Genomic DNA, 15,416 nt, shown 5'->3' on the forward strand with positions numbered 1-15,416 from the left:
TAAGGGAACCCAGGAAGGGGGGGTGTCCTTTGAAGTACACTTGCCTGTGAGTCAGCCCTGGTTAACTAACAGGTGGCTAACGAATGGGTGGAAAGTGGAGAACACATAAGGAATGGATAGAGAGGCACTGCACTAATTATACTACTGGTTCTTTAGAAAGGGTAGCACTCATTCAGTGGCGTTCGGTGTACAAGCAAATGTACATCCAAAAAAGACTGCTCTATTACACTGTAATCTAAACAGAAGCAGCACTGATGAGAAGGTAAAGGAGCCAAGTCTACCCCAAATGTAGACTTGGCATCACGGAAGAGGGTGTGGGACTCATCAGAGAACAATCTGGCCCATGGAGAGTGAGAACCAATGGGGGCCTCCAATTTTAGTTGCACTACACTTTTAAGAGCTAGGTTCTCTTAACACTAGTAGAGACTAATATCTCTTTTTAAAATTTGTGGAGAAAACAGAAACACATTTTTTTTTCAAAGCCCACTCGAAAAAACACTACAATATCAGCAAAATACAACAACATGAATGAAGACAGCTGGTAGAGGATCTGCATGTACTAGATATGACACATCCAGCATCCAGGTGGCCCAACCCTCCTTCCCACCCTTGTTCACACAGACGGGTCAGGCCTCCCCAGGGACATCAGCTGGCTAGGCCCCTCCAGGAGCCCTGGCTCAGCATCTTTCTTGCACCAGTGCCCTAGATGCCACATTGGACCCAAGAGGTGTCTATCTGGTGCTCCTCCCTGACTCAGCTGTGAGGCCTAACTCACGACTCTGCTTGTGGTGAAGGATGGATGACAGGGTACAAAACTCTTCTTCTCTGGCAAACACTGCAAAAAATACATATATAATTAGGTTATGAAACCATGTTAATGAGCCTTGCTTCTAGACACTGTGAGGAGGAGGAGACCAAAACCAATGCTTGGAAGTGGCCTGAGGCACAATATGTAAGTGCTTCTACAGAACCTCATGGCCAGGGCCACAAATGATAGTTCAAACACTTCTCCTAAGAGGTAATGCAGAGTAACAATTAAGAGTGTAGCCTCTGAAGCTAGATTGCTTGACACCCTATCCTCCTAACATAACATCCTAGGCCATGGCCTCGAGCAAGGTACCTAGCAGAGTCCGGGCCTCCAGCTTCTCCTCTATAAAATGGGCCTGGTAACAGTACCTACAACTCAGGGAGCTGCTGGGAAGGGTAAACGGGATGGGAGGATACATGCAGAGTGAAGAAATAAGTAACTATTACCAGTTTTTGTTCTTCTGGAAAAAAATTTTCTAGTAAGAACCACAAAGTTTTAAAAGTCGTCTTTCTCTAGATATTTTTCAAAACATATCCAGGTTCCTACCCATTGTTCAAAATATGTCACTCAGTCTGGTAGACTTAACACCATCCCACGTTTCAATCTTTTTACATCTAAAAATAGTATGAGGAAAAGGTGCTAGAATTAGTGCACTGGAGTCCATAGAAATACTTCCCCTTGGTTGCAGGGGAAGTGCCACGAGGATCTGTGGGTCAAACCTCTTCCTTTCCTCAACATCGTGGACACTCGGATACGCAACCACAGTGGGACATGCTGGCCCAGCCCGGCCAGCCGTGGAACCAGTGAAGGGCCATGGATACCAGGGAAACCACAGACATGGATCTTGGGCCCGGGCAGTTGAAGAGGGAACAACAGTAAATGAGGTAGAAGGAGCAAGGTTATATTTAAACCCATAATGTCAAAAGGCCCCCAAATCCTTTGCCCCTTTGGATTTTCTTTTCTTCTGCTTCTACAGAAAATATTCTCTATTTGGAGAAAAAAAGGATTCTCAGATAAAGGTCATTTCTTTTCTTTTTTTTTTTCAAATATTTTATTTATTTATTCATGAGAGACACAGAGAGAGAGAGTCAGAGACACAGGCAGAGGGAGAAGCAGGCTCTACGCAGGGAGCCCGACATGGGACTCGATCCAGGGATTCCAGGATCATGCCCTGGGCCAAAGGCAGGCGCCAAACCATTGAACCACCCAGGGATCCCCAGATAAAGGTCATTTCTGATGTCAGTTGGTGACAAACTGATACATAGCATAATGCAGTATGATTCCAATAAAGCCTATTTTTAAGCTTTTAAGTTATATGATGCCTAAAATACTTGAATAAAAGAATGAGAAAAAGTCTCTAAGATACCTGTGAAACTTTCTACCATAAATTTCCTGAGCGTGACAAAACCCTGAACTTCTGTCCATGCTGTTAATTTACAGTAAAGAGATACATCTCTGCCGACAGCAGGAGAGGAGCTGAACTTCATCTGGGTTCTCAGCACCTTGGATTTCACTAGGAGAACCGTGGCCCATGGCCAGAGCTGGGCAATGCTGCCCCCCTTAGAGGCCCTCTGAGCCATGGCCAGCAGCACTCCAAGGAAGAGGGCTTGAACCCAACCCACCACCAGGATGCAGCTGTATACAGACCTGGTTCACGGACCAGGATCCATCCACAGAGAAGGCTGGGAGACACACGAGCTTCTAGGGACAGAGGTCCTGTGACAAAGATGTGAGAGCTCTGGTCCTGGATCCAGCAGAGTCAGGCTGGGTGTGACCCAGGTGAACTTGCACTTGGGCCCCTCCCCCTTGTAAAGGAGCCTAAAGGAGGAAACTGCAGCAAGGGAGACTTTGCCAGAGAGCTCCCAGAGGAACTTGCTGGCCTGCAAGAATCCCAGGAAGGACTGAGCTCCCAGCCCTATTCTGCAGGTAGTAGGATGGTTAGCTCGGGTGGTGGGGGAATGCTGAGATCTGGGGATTGTTTTAGCTGCAACCTCTTTCAGATGTGAAGTCTGAGTGCAGTCCACCAGCCCGCGCCATCTGAAGGAGAAGCACAACTCCTCAGATGTTGGCCCCTATTTGCATGTGGCCTTGGGAAAATCCTTGGCACTCTCTACCCTCGGATTTCTCATCCATGAAATGGGATCATTTTGTCTGTACGTCTTCCCTCACTGGCAAAGCCAGTCTGAAAATCAAATGAAGTGACCACAGGCCTGTGAAAGAAATAAACAGAAGCTACTACCACTGGGGTCTGCTTTCCTACTGTTATTTATGACAAGGACAATCATTTGGGTACCAATGGGGATGAGCAAGTGGTCAGGCCAGCCCTGGATGCATAAAAGCCAAACCCCCAGCGAAGCTGCAAGCCAGGTACAGGAATAGGTAGGTTTGGTGGCAGCTTATAGGCAGGACTTCAGAGGGCACCCGCTGGGCACACAGATCCTGATTCAGTTTCAGCTACAAGCAGTGCGGCTCAAAGAGGAACTGTTCCTGCCATGTGCAGCACCTCCTTCAGCCTGAAATGGTGCACATGCCTGGTGCCCGGATCAGCAAGGAGTAAGGGCTTGAGAAGTAACTCGTTATTCTGGGGTGGGTGATAAAATATGCCTTAATGTGACAAAAGGGAGTTGCTGAAGGATGTACTGGACAAGGCCTGGGGGGGGGGGGGGGGCACAGAAATCAAAGTATCATGAAATAATATGTCTGCAAGTATGTGTAAGAGAGCAGACAGAAGGAGAAGCAAGCAGAAGCGTGTCAGGGTAGCCCCCAGTCAGGAGGCAATGCCACATGGGTAGGCAATCAAGGACAAGGTGAGGTATAGGTGATGGCTGGGTGGAGGGACCACACAGAGGCCACGGTCAGAGTGGGAACTTCAAGCATTCAGGTGCTTACATGAAGTCAACTTTGTGAAAAACAGATTTTGAGATGAGAGATTTTTTTTCTTTTTATTCCCCAATATTGCCAAAGCATAAAACACTCTCCCCTGAGGTTTCAAATTTGGGAAGAGCTCCTCCACCCCCACGTCATTTTGACAGCAACTGTTTTCCCCCCTGAGTCACAATGTAATTCCTCCTTCACTCTACAAGTCTCTTGAGCATTGGTTCTCCAGATCCCAAGGATAGATAACACTTCATTCCTTGGGCTCTACCAGCGTGGCAGATTCTGAAACTCCTTCCACACCAGCTCACTCTTCTCTGAACACTCCCCCCTTGGAAAGTGGGGACTGGTGAGCAAAGGCAACACCACGTGTGATCCAACCAGCAGTGCACAGCAAGATGATTGCCTCCCAGTTGTGATTTTTTCTCATCCAGCCACAGGGCAGGACACTACTGTGTACTCTGTTCATGAACATGTGTATGGCTGTTGTTTTAACAAGTGTTGTGGCCATCTATGTGACCCTTACTCTACAACCTGCCTAGATGAGCATCTCTGATTCAAAAGGCTCATATTAAAACCCATGAATGCAATTTCTGTGATGGATGTTTTGACTTATTCCTGCTGACATGTTTTGGGATCCTACGTATTCTACAGACCCTGGCCTAGACTCTAATAAGCATGCCTCCCATGCCAATCCACCCACCCACAGGCTTTCTACATGGGGACGGATATGTATTGGGGAAACACCAACCCCAGCCTCACTGAGGTCATCCACTAACAATCTCAGTGATGACAGTCTCACTGGCAAGGCTTTTAAGGTCACCACAATTATTTCTGCTGCATCAAGTCTGCCCTTGCTTTGTGGCAATCTGCCCATTTTCAAGATAAACAGCTCTCCACACAACAAAGATGAGTTTTCAGGGTGCCAGCGTTCCAATGAGTAATGTTTCCAGGTGTTACATTGGGACATAAGAGTTCTGCTACATTAGCAGAGTCACTTCAAAGACATGACCACTGCACAGGCTGCCCTCCTACAGAAGGGGACACCAGGGATGAAACCCACCCATCTCCTAGGCCTCAGGTCCAACTGAGGTGAATGACCTACCATTTCCCATTGCCACCACTATCAGCAAGTCTGGTCCAACCATGGGTCTGGACTAGAAACTACTTCTTTACTCAACAAACTGATGAGTAATATCTTACTATCAGAAGCACTTTCTGGCTGGTACCTTCCACTTGGGGAGCAGCATGGTAAGGTAAGGACAGGGCTGGTCTTGTGATAATGGACTCCCTCAGTTGACAGTTTTTTCCCAGCCATTCAGCAGTTTGATTCTAGTGACTGTACTAAGGGATTACTCATACTTTCCTATTTTGTCTACAAATTAAATGTCAAATGCTCACTAATTCCACTGCAGGCCTTTCATCAAACCAGAAACCCAGTAAAGAATAAATTAACAGGCTATAACTTGTTCACATCTTTCTCTACTGGTGGTTTATAAACTGCCTCTTCTAGAACTCTGCCTAGGGCTGACCTTGCCTGAGTGCTGTGTGACCTCTGCCTTCTGCATCTCCAGCCTCCTGGCTTTTCTCCTGTCACACTTCCATAAAGGTCAACAGACCCAATCATCAAGTTCTCTCACCACCCAGGGGTCTAATTTGTTTTGCAATAGAGACTTGAACTCACTTAGAAGAAATAAGTCCTTTCTTCTAAAATCTTCACTCATTTTGATCTTTTACTTCTTCTAAGGCAGTCTGAAAAGCAGCCTCCTTGAGGTGAACAAAAAAGCAAAGTGAAAGTGGATGAAGTCTACTTTCTACTTGCATCCATTGACTTCACTAGTGCCAGGCAGAAAGCCCAGCCCTTCCTTGATCTTGGGGTTCTGAATTTTGGGCTTCAAAGAAAGGAAAACAAACAACAAAACAAGAAGCTTTTTCTTATCTAGAGCTTTTAAGCTTTCCTGACAAAACCCTCATATGTTGCTGGCAATCAATGTACCACTTAATCAATAACAACAATAATCAGTAACAAACAATACATGCCAGAAATGCATATGGATGATGTACTTTTCGCAATTAACTGAAGATCTAACCCATTTAGTTTAGGAAGCCAAGTATCAAAATAAAAAATTAAGAATATTAAAAATGCTCTATTAAGTAACAGTCTAATAAGTAAACCAGATCACATATACATCCATTTTCAGGTGGGCATTTTAAGACCTATCATATTGCACTGGTTTGACATTCTGTTAAAGTGCCTCCCTCCTTTTTATTACATTAATTGAGGCCAATCTACAAACAACTTAAAGCAGACACTTCCAACTCTCCATCAAGGGCTGACACTTCAACAAGAAATTGTAAAATTCAGAATTGGTGCAGTTTAGATTTTCAATTCCTGCTGTAATACTGAATTACAAATAAAAATAATATACATTACTTATTAATTCATTTACTTAAAATCATCTAAGCAACCATTATGTGTCAGGTATGTTAGAGTTTCCTGTAATTCTCCACACTACCATCTAATTTCTCTGTTGACATAAAAATTTTCTCTACCTGAAAATATTGGACCAATATTAAGTGATAGAAAATTCATGAATTTAAACCAGTTTTAAACTACTCTACAGATAAAAAACTTGTTTTACATGAAATTATTTGGATAAACGGGACTTCCTTTTAGATAGTAACATCCCTCTGTCCCCCACAGGCTAACAAAAATATTTTATTTTTTTAAAGATTTTATTTATTTTTTCATGAGAGACACAGAGAGAGGCAGAGACACAGGCTCCCTGCAGGGAGCCCGATGTGGGATTCGATCCCAGGACACCAGGATCATGATCTGAGCTGAAGGCAGATGCTCAACCAACCACTGAGCCACCCAGGCATCCCATAAAAATGTTTCATATGTATTTATTTGGTGGGGGGGGGGGGGTCACTTATTCTGTAGCTCTGGCTGGTAATAAAAGTATTTAGTGACGCGTACAAAGTAACACATGTCAGTATGGAATGACTCATGAGTAAAGATTCTTTATAAAAGAGCTGACCCTGTGCTGATAGAGTGGGGCTAGACATGGAGCTTCTAAGTCTAGAAGGATTTCAACCTTTGATCCTAAAGAACAGGACTAGAGCACGGTGCTTTTCAGACAGAGGGCACCAAAGTAGATCATACAGTTTTGGTTAAGCAAAGATAAGCCAGGAAAAGATCAGATTATACCTAGGTATTTATACCTTTGCATTTCACATTTAAATCTGCCTCATCCTGCGTTCAACAATTATAGACGGGTGAGGAGGCAAAAAGGATGCCCTGTACTGGCAGCTGCTACAAGACAGGCACTAGGGTAAGCTACTACATCTGGAGCTTTACTCAGCTGTTCCTCGCACCCCAGAGTTTTAGTATTCCTATTCTGGAGTTGCGAAAGCCAAGGTTCTCCGAAGCAATTTGTCTCAGATCACTCAGCCAGTTCAGGGGATATGTTACACTTTAATATACTTTGTGAGTTATTTTAATAAAGATGGTATTTTTACAGAAAAAAAGCTTGAATGACAAGATGTTTTTTTAAAATATATACGTATACTTCTACCTATGGGAAAATGACCTCTTTAAAAAAAAAAAAAAAGATTTATTAAAAAAAAGAGATGTATTTATTTATTTATTCATGAGAGACACAGAGAGAAACAAAGAGGCAGAGACACAGGCAGAGGGAGAAGCAGGCTCCACACAGGGAGCCTGATGTGGGACTTGATCCCGGGTCTCCAGGATCATGCCCTGGGCTGAAGGCAGTCGCTAAACCACTGAGCCACCCAGGGGTCCCTTTTTTTTTTTTTTTTAAATACCAGACACTGTGGGACCCAGGAAATTTAACAAAATGCCCTACCCCTGGACAAGCAGAGCAGGTCTGACTCTATTTTGGGCTGCACCCGCCTTGTGCTGACCTTCTTATTACTTAGGGCACTGCCCCACTGCCCAGCGCACAGAGCTAACCACACGAGTGCACACCTGCCCAGGGCACACCCTAATCGGAAATCAGGCTCAGTGATAGGCCAGTTCAAATGGATACTTTAGGGTAAAATATAATTCTTTAGGGTAAAATGTAATTCAATCGGCCACCTGCGAGTGGACCAGCATGACTGTGCAACTTTCTGCATATCCCATTGGCCACTGGCCCCTATAAAGCTGCTGCGCCTCTTAGTGTCGGGGTCCAAGTCCCTGCTCCGCTGTGTCGGGTGCACTTGGACCCAGGCTCCAGCTTGTAAATAAACCCTCGTGTGTTTGCATCAGTGTCAGCTCCTTGGCGGTTTCTCGGATTCGTGATCTTGGGCACAACACCACCACAGAATATATGAAGACAAAGTGCTAAACCTGTTGATGGCAATCGAATGCCCAAAGCCAAATGTAACGTTCAGTCAGGCAAGGGCTGATGACACAGTAAATGGTCCTAAGCCCTTAGCTTCCCTTGTTTTCTCTGGCCTGGGGCTGCTTAATTGCTAATTTGTATCTACATCAGATTAGTAAATCAAAGGGATCAAATGCTTAAAAATGGAAGGAGAGAGCTATTAGGGAACTGAATATTAAGCATAAATTATTGAGATTTCATCATTTAAAGTAAACATCCTAAGATACTATGCATTGGCGCTTAACCTTTCCCACTGACAAATGTATCAAAGCGATCCTGGACTTTTGAGAAGTTACAAAGCTAGAGCTCACTCCCCCATTGTTAATGGGGATGTACATGCCATTCTGAAAAACAGTTTTTTGTTCTTTTGGAACAACAGGGGCTTATCAGAGGGCCCAGCAGTGACACTCTTCGGGCATTTACCCCAGAGAAATGAAAACTTCAGGCCACGTGTAAACCTGTGCATGATGGTCTGGTGTCTCCTTCTGTAATAGCCAAAGACTGAAAATAACCAAGCTGTCCTTTAATGTAATAACCAAAGACTGAAAATAACCAAAACTGCCAATAGTTAACACACGACATATCCATACCATGAAACACTACTCAGTAACGAAGAGGAAAGAACTACTGATGGATCTCAAGGGAATTAATTACTGTGGAGTAAAAAGCTTACATGATATTTGATCTTGTGGTTGCCAGGGGTGAGAGATGCAGTCGAGGTTGGGCATGAACAGGAGGTATACCAATTCTGTAGGATTTTGCATGTCGAAAATGGTGGTAGTTACATGAATCTGCACATGGTAACAGCGCACAGAGCTAACCACACGAGTGCACACCTGCAACACCGGCATAAGCTCCACGGGGCATAGCAAAGTCACCTCAGTGCCTTCCTAGTGAACTGCTGTTAGACAAGGCGTGACACTGGGGGAGGCTGGGAGAAGGGGGCATGCACCTCCTTGTCCATTTCTTTTTTGCCCAACTTCCCACAAGCCTACAATTATTTCAGATTGAAAGCTAAACAAGAAACACAGGAATATGTCTGCAGTTATCACATACGTCCCTGGAGGCATAGAGGTAGGGGTAAAATAGCAAAGGAGGAATGAGTAATCATCTTAGACAATGCAGACACAGGAGTCATCAGCAAAAGTGCAGCTGAGAAGGCCAAAATGAAAGGCTTGAAAGTTGGGGATCAGCCTGTAGAGGACTTAGCATAGGACGGGGTCGGGGAGCTGGAGGACTCAGAGAGCTGACCTGCCCCTCACTGGGGACTGTCCCCGCCCAGGGAATTGAAAGGGCGGGGGGCGGGGACAGAGACAGGCCCTCTCTGGGAGGCCAGGCGGAGGGAGGGAATGGGCTCTGCACTGTGACTGCCAATGATGCCAAGAGTCCAATCAGAGGGCAGCTGGGCTCCACAAGGAACAGCCACAGCATGTGACCACCAACCCTCTTCCAGGTGGGATTCTTAAGAATTCCCGAGCTAGCACTGAACCGAAATCACCTTGACCCAGCATCTTTAAAGATACTTGTTAGTGAGATCACCTTTGAATACGTGCTCATTTCCTGCAAAAAGGAAAGTGTAACTGCCGTGCTTCAGAAAGGGAGAAACAAGCACCGCTCAACACCTGGAATGAGCAGGCGAACGTGCGCACCGCCACCGCCACTGCCACTGCTGGGAGAGCCTTTGTAAGTGAACTTCCAGAAAGCTTCATGATTTGCCTAACTGAAAAAGACAAACTACTTTTTCTTTCTTCCTTATGTAATTTTAAATTGCATGATCTGCTTGAGAAAAATTAACTCGGATAGCAGAGATCTTTCAGCAATTTTCTATTCCTCTGATATGTTAAACTATTTAGTAACTTCATGCAAACATGTATTTAATTAGCATGGCTTCCTCTCCTTGGCCCTTCTGTCACTTTCAATCTTGTTTTCAACTAATTAAATTTATTCTAAATGAATCTAAGTTTTCTTTCAATAACAGTTTGAAACAGTTTCAGTTTCAAAACACAATGACTGAAGAAATCATTCCTTCCTACATAGAATCTACCAAATAGCCCTGTGGGCATGGTCTTGGGGCATGGCATGGCACAGAGGAAGCAGACAAAGGAAAATTCTGGAGCTGGTCAGTAAACAAATGAATGTACTCAGAAAGCGGTTGGGGCTCAAAACGATGTCCAAGCAAATCGCAGGGAAGAATCAGGCGGCACTCAGAGCCTGTATGTGGCCGGCTTCCCGGCGTCTGCACACCCAGCTGCCCGGGCCTGCCAGGGCCCCCTGCAACTGGCCACCAGAGGCATCCTTCCCTGGCCTCGGGTCACTGTAGGGACACACACTGAAGAAACAAGTCAGGAAAAACGTGCCAGTTTCTCTGCCACTGTGAAAGTTTCTCATAGACAAACGGAAGAATGAATGTGCTGAAAACTCTTGAACCACCTTTAAACCAGATTTAAGGTCTCCTTAGTCTATCCACTTCATAAATTCTGGTGGTTCCCATAGTGTTAGTCAATGAAAACAAAAGTGTTTTCACTTTTAAATCCATTTCCAGGTCTGGTGACAAGACAGGCCCCACCGTTGGCTAACTAGAACATTTATGTTCTAAGATATTTTTTTTTTCTTAAAAATGCTACCAATGTTGTAATAACCAATGAACACCAACTGAGTCTCTGGGGAGACAGCTTTTGTAAAACTAACTTCCTTGAGTGTCTGCTTTTTGAAAACCGTAACGAAGTTGAAAAGGTGACATAAACCATAAGTACTGCTTCATATAAAAGGTCCTCTCTGTCCTAAAAGCAAGCTTAATCTTTACAAATCCTGAAGATTATTTCTAGGCATGTCACAGAGATGAGTATCAGATGGCCACCACATGGCTCCAGACCCCTCTCCAACAGCACAGGCCAGCCCAGGCCACGGCAGCCCCCACCCCAGCTGCCACACCCTGTGCTTCTCTCCAAGCTCCTCGCTGCTGCTTGCCTGTCTGCCCAGCTTAGTGAGCAAAGGTGTCATCTGCTTTTTCCACACAGACCATCTTCTCCCCCTCAGCTTGGGTGTTCAAATGCATAAGATAAGGAGAAGCTAACATATCAATACTGAGGAGAAAGAAAGAAATGCCCAACTGTACTGCAACTCAGACAAGTGCTATAAGAGGTGCATGTAAAGTGCCAGGGAAATGAAGGGGAGCAGTGTGTCCAAGTTTCAGGGGTGTCAGAGTGCCACAGGTTTGGGGACACTGTCCTGAGTGTGAGGGGCTAGAGGAAAAGTAGAGACCAGGCCATGAGGCCGCTGCGAGCTTTCATGACAGTGCCCCACATATTCAGAGACTGAGGGTTCAAAACCAAGGCTACAGCCTGGTCAAATTTCTATTTCTGGCAGCAGTGCAGCAGGAGGCTGGAGCCAGAGCTGCCAGAGGCAGGGAGACTAGTTGGTGGTTACGGCTTGAGTGGAGCTGAGTGAATGCAGAGCCCGCTACCCCAGTAACTAGAAACTGCTGTGGACAAGTGTAGCATTTGTAGGTCTCCTCACAATGACCATGTATCTTCAGAAAAAAAAACAGTTTCTTTGTAAATGTTGCAAAGTCTTTTTCAGTGATGGCATTATTAAGAGCAGACAAAGCAGCTAGTGGTGTTGGGTTCTATTCGGATGGCATTCCCAGGCTCACAAAGTTCCAGCTCTCTCAGAAAGGGCTATTCAGCAGACGGCAGTGCCTACCGCCAGCCTGGGTGAGGTGAAGCACAAGGCCATGGAGACTCCAGCTGGCACACGGGCTCATGGAGTTTCAGAGTAAGAGGGAAATGTGGTTTTCCCAGACCCAAGCTTAAGTTACAAATGGCGTGGTTGAGGACTGACTGACTGCCCAAGATCCTAGAATTGGCAGTGAAGTTCTTTCCCCGTGAACATGTCTATTGGTTCCGAATCTCTGATGCCTCTCCCGTGTTTCTCTCCAGCAGCTTTACTCTTTCTAGATCCTTCCTAGCCTGTGGCCTATAAGCTTTCACATGTTCAATTCCAAATTATCTGGAAGGGCTCATTTCAAATTTATAAAGAGCCATGAAGTAGAATTTTTTCCTTAGAAGATACAGTAAAAGTTGAAACACTTACTGAATTTATAAGTCTTTTTTTCCTCAAAAGCTCCAGGAGTTTAATTGTAATTTTATAGGGTTTCTACTAAGAATAATACATATACAAAGTACAATTAGTACCAACTTATTTTCCATATACCAAATAACATTATCTCTACAATGAGGCCAGTGTATTAACAAGGGCATACCTACAACATCAGCATTAATATTATTATGGCTACGTTGGCTTTAGTACATTTAAATTTAATATTACATAAAATTCACTTTGATTGGAATCTGCACGCAATTACACAGTCTGATAAAATCAGAAGTCAACCATGATGTTGGCCACATGACAGACTAACACAGAAAGGAAACCCAGCTCTGACCACAATGTACATGCAGGCTGTTTACTGAGGCTGAAGTGGACATGCTCCAGCCTCTCTCCAATGTAAAAGCAGCCCCTTTGGCCCTACATTTCCCCACTCACCTACAGCCCCACACCTCTCCTTAGCCAGCCCAGCCCTCTCGGATCCACCCCTGCAGACACACTGGCTTCCACCACCCCCGGCAGAGGCACACCTATACTTGTGATGCTGGAGACTAGGAAGACCAGCAAGAAGCCCAGCACGGCCCTGTCCACGCCAAGCTGCTCAGTGCAAACAGGCCTGGTCTGCTTTCTCACACCACAAGCGGTCCACACTCTCCCCAAGGGGTTCTCAGAGCCTCTCAGACCCAGGCTCCTTTGTGCATCCTGACACCTTACCTCCTTGACGTGGCTATGAAACGACACTGACATGTCCAGCAGGATCTTGCGCTGCTCTACGCGCCGAACAAAATCTTGTATCCGGTCTTCAAGCTGATGCGCAGCCTGATAAATCTCTTCTGGGTCACATTCCCCGGTCTGAGCCAGCTGTTCTGCTGCTTCTAGTAACTTATCTGCGTTGGTATATGTGTTCTGCACGAAAGAAAATCCAGAGAAACAGAAGGTGAATTTTTTTTTTTTTTTAAACCCCAGCTGGTCATCATAACAGACTGCAACTGAGTCAGTTTGGGACATTCCTGATCATTTCGGTAAATTCAATAGGAAAAAAAATGATGGGAAGAGATAATTCTAGGAGCTCAAATCAGCAGCTTTTCCCATTACTGCTCTAGACGGTTAAACTCTGAGCCCTCTGGCAAAGCCCTTCCATCTACAGCAATGGTGGGGTATCTGTAGGCAGCTTCTGGCTGTCCCATGACTCATAGAGGGCCTTCAGTTCCTTGCTGCTCCATGTCCAGAAGACAGCACAGAACACAAATGCCCACTTCACTTTCTCTTCCAGTTTTGTGACTGAGTGCAGAGTTCCAATTTTGTCTCTCAGTATGATGTACGATTTTATAATTCCCCAAGTGCAAGTGGAAAGGTTAGGTTGCAAATACAAGCTACTATCTTCTTACCATGTTTCTACTTATTGGTAATTCTGTGCTTATCTTTTTTCTACTTAAGAGCACATATTTTTTTGAGATAAAGAAAATAATCATAATGGTTTATATAAAGTAGCTGAAAGCAATGTGTAAATAGGTGTCAAAAATACTTTGAAAATTACTCCATTTTAATTCATGATACATGAAAGGCTGCAAATGGATTCCACGAATCAAGATGTCTGCTGGAGACCTGACTGTTCACGGAACTGCGGAAGAGAGAGCTGGCCGGCAGGGCCCGGGGCAGCTGAGACAGGAGGCAGGGCTTCGGTGCAGTGTGGGAACAGGGGGAAGGCCTTCTGGGAAGGCCGCAGAGCAGGCTGCGGGCCCTCTGAGAATGAGGGTGAGTCCTTCATCCTTCTCCAGCATGGCAGCCCTCGAGCTGAGCAGGGTGGGTGCCTCAGGAGTGGCCCAGAGTGTGGGGCGGTGTCCCCGCTGAGCACCTGAGGCTGAGGAAGGACCAGGGTACCCCTGAGTGGGCAGCTTCCCACTGGGCAGACTGGTGACAACCAGGGACATTCATCTACTAAGCAACAGGTTAAGGATAATAAGACACAGGGTCCTTACTTCAGAGAAGCGACTTAAAAATATGGAAAAGGAGAAGAGCTGAGCTAACCCTATGGCACTGGGCTCAAATGAGAGGTATGGGTATGAATATGTGGTTTTCACAGATGAATGAATATGCGTGTTTGTATACACGCACTCACACATCCTCTCTCCCTCTGTCCCCTGCGAAGACCCAGGAGCAGCAGCGGCCCCACAGCAATAAACCACGCTTAGCACCCAGATTTCCACCTGTAATCAGCCTTCTCCTCTTGCAGGCACCAGGGCTCCTGGAGATACAGCTGAGTCAAGGAGTAGGGGGTTGGAGTCTGAAACACCTTAGTGTATCCAAAAACACCTTAGTGTATCCAAAGTAAGAACAACATGGGTAGGTCAGGACACAGAAGACAGCTTGAAGAGGCTCCCATGGCCAAATCAGGACAAAGTGAGAGCAAACAATGATGGTAACAGAGTATAACCCACCAGATACAACTCGTGGAAACCACGAGCCCATACGAGTCCATACAGATGTAATACATAAAATTGGATGAGGAATGGGCTCTTTATAGAATTTCAAAGTAGCTCCCCATGAAGTGCTTACTAATTACAAAAGGAAGGAGGAGACTCATCATACAATGAAGAAATCTGGCAGAAACCACTTTAACCCAGAGATCAAAGTGATACCACAGGTAACAGGACGAATTAAGATCAGGTGCCGATCGGGGCAGGGGGGGAAGATACAAGACAGACATAGCAACACACACCCTTAATATGCCAGAGCAAAGATGTACGTGTAACCGAATTTGTTCATGATGAAACGTCAGACAAACCCAGAGTGAGGAGCGTTCTCCAAAATAACAGGCTTGCCATCTTCCCAAGTGTCAGGTCATCAAAGCTGAGGAACAACCAAGGAGGTGCTACAGACTCCAGGACCCGGGAGGCAGGACAAGCCAGTGCCACAGGTGACTAAGCACTGGGGTCCGAGGGCTAGCGGGTAAGCCTGCTGCCGTGTTCATTTCCTGATCACGTAGCAGCATCATGAGCATGCAGCAGAATGCCCTGTCCTGGTAGGAAACACGTGCTAAAGTCAGTGGCTCCGGGGAGAGGTCAGATTTCTTTGCACTGTACTTCCAACTTGCCTGCAAGTTTAAAAAAAATAAAACAAAACACCAACTTCTAAACAAGTGTAAATACAGCATGATAGGCACGAGATGGCCTCAGTGAGGATGAACATGATGCACATTAGCAGCAGTGGGCAGCCCAGGCATCAGCACGGGGCAGAGG

General features: G+C 45.6%; 1 protein-coding gene across 6 annotated transcripts in view; it reads right to left on the reverse strand.

Moving 5' to 3' along the window:
- The window catches only part of TRIO (trio Rho guanine nucleotide exchange factor), a 354,258-nt gene that overhangs the window by 148,947 nt on the left and 189,895 nt on the right, over positions 1 to 15,416 (reverse strand). For all 6 annotated transcript variants that reach the window (XM_077879549.1, XM_077879552.1, XM_077879550.1 and 3 more), the window contains exon 11: positions 12,892 to 13,083. In XM_077879549.1, the coding sequence (XP_077735675.1) occupies positions 12,892 to 13,083 (192 nt within the window). The remainder of the gene's footprint in view (positions 1 to 12,891; positions 13,084 to 15,416) is intronic.

The sequence above is a fragment of the Canis aureus genome, chromosome 31, assembly GCF_053574225.1.
Source record: "Canis aureus isolate CA01 chromosome 31, VMU_Caureus_v.1.0, whole genome shotgun sequence".
NCBI lineage: Eukaryota > Metazoa > Chordata > Mammalia > Carnivora > Canidae > Canis > Canis aureus.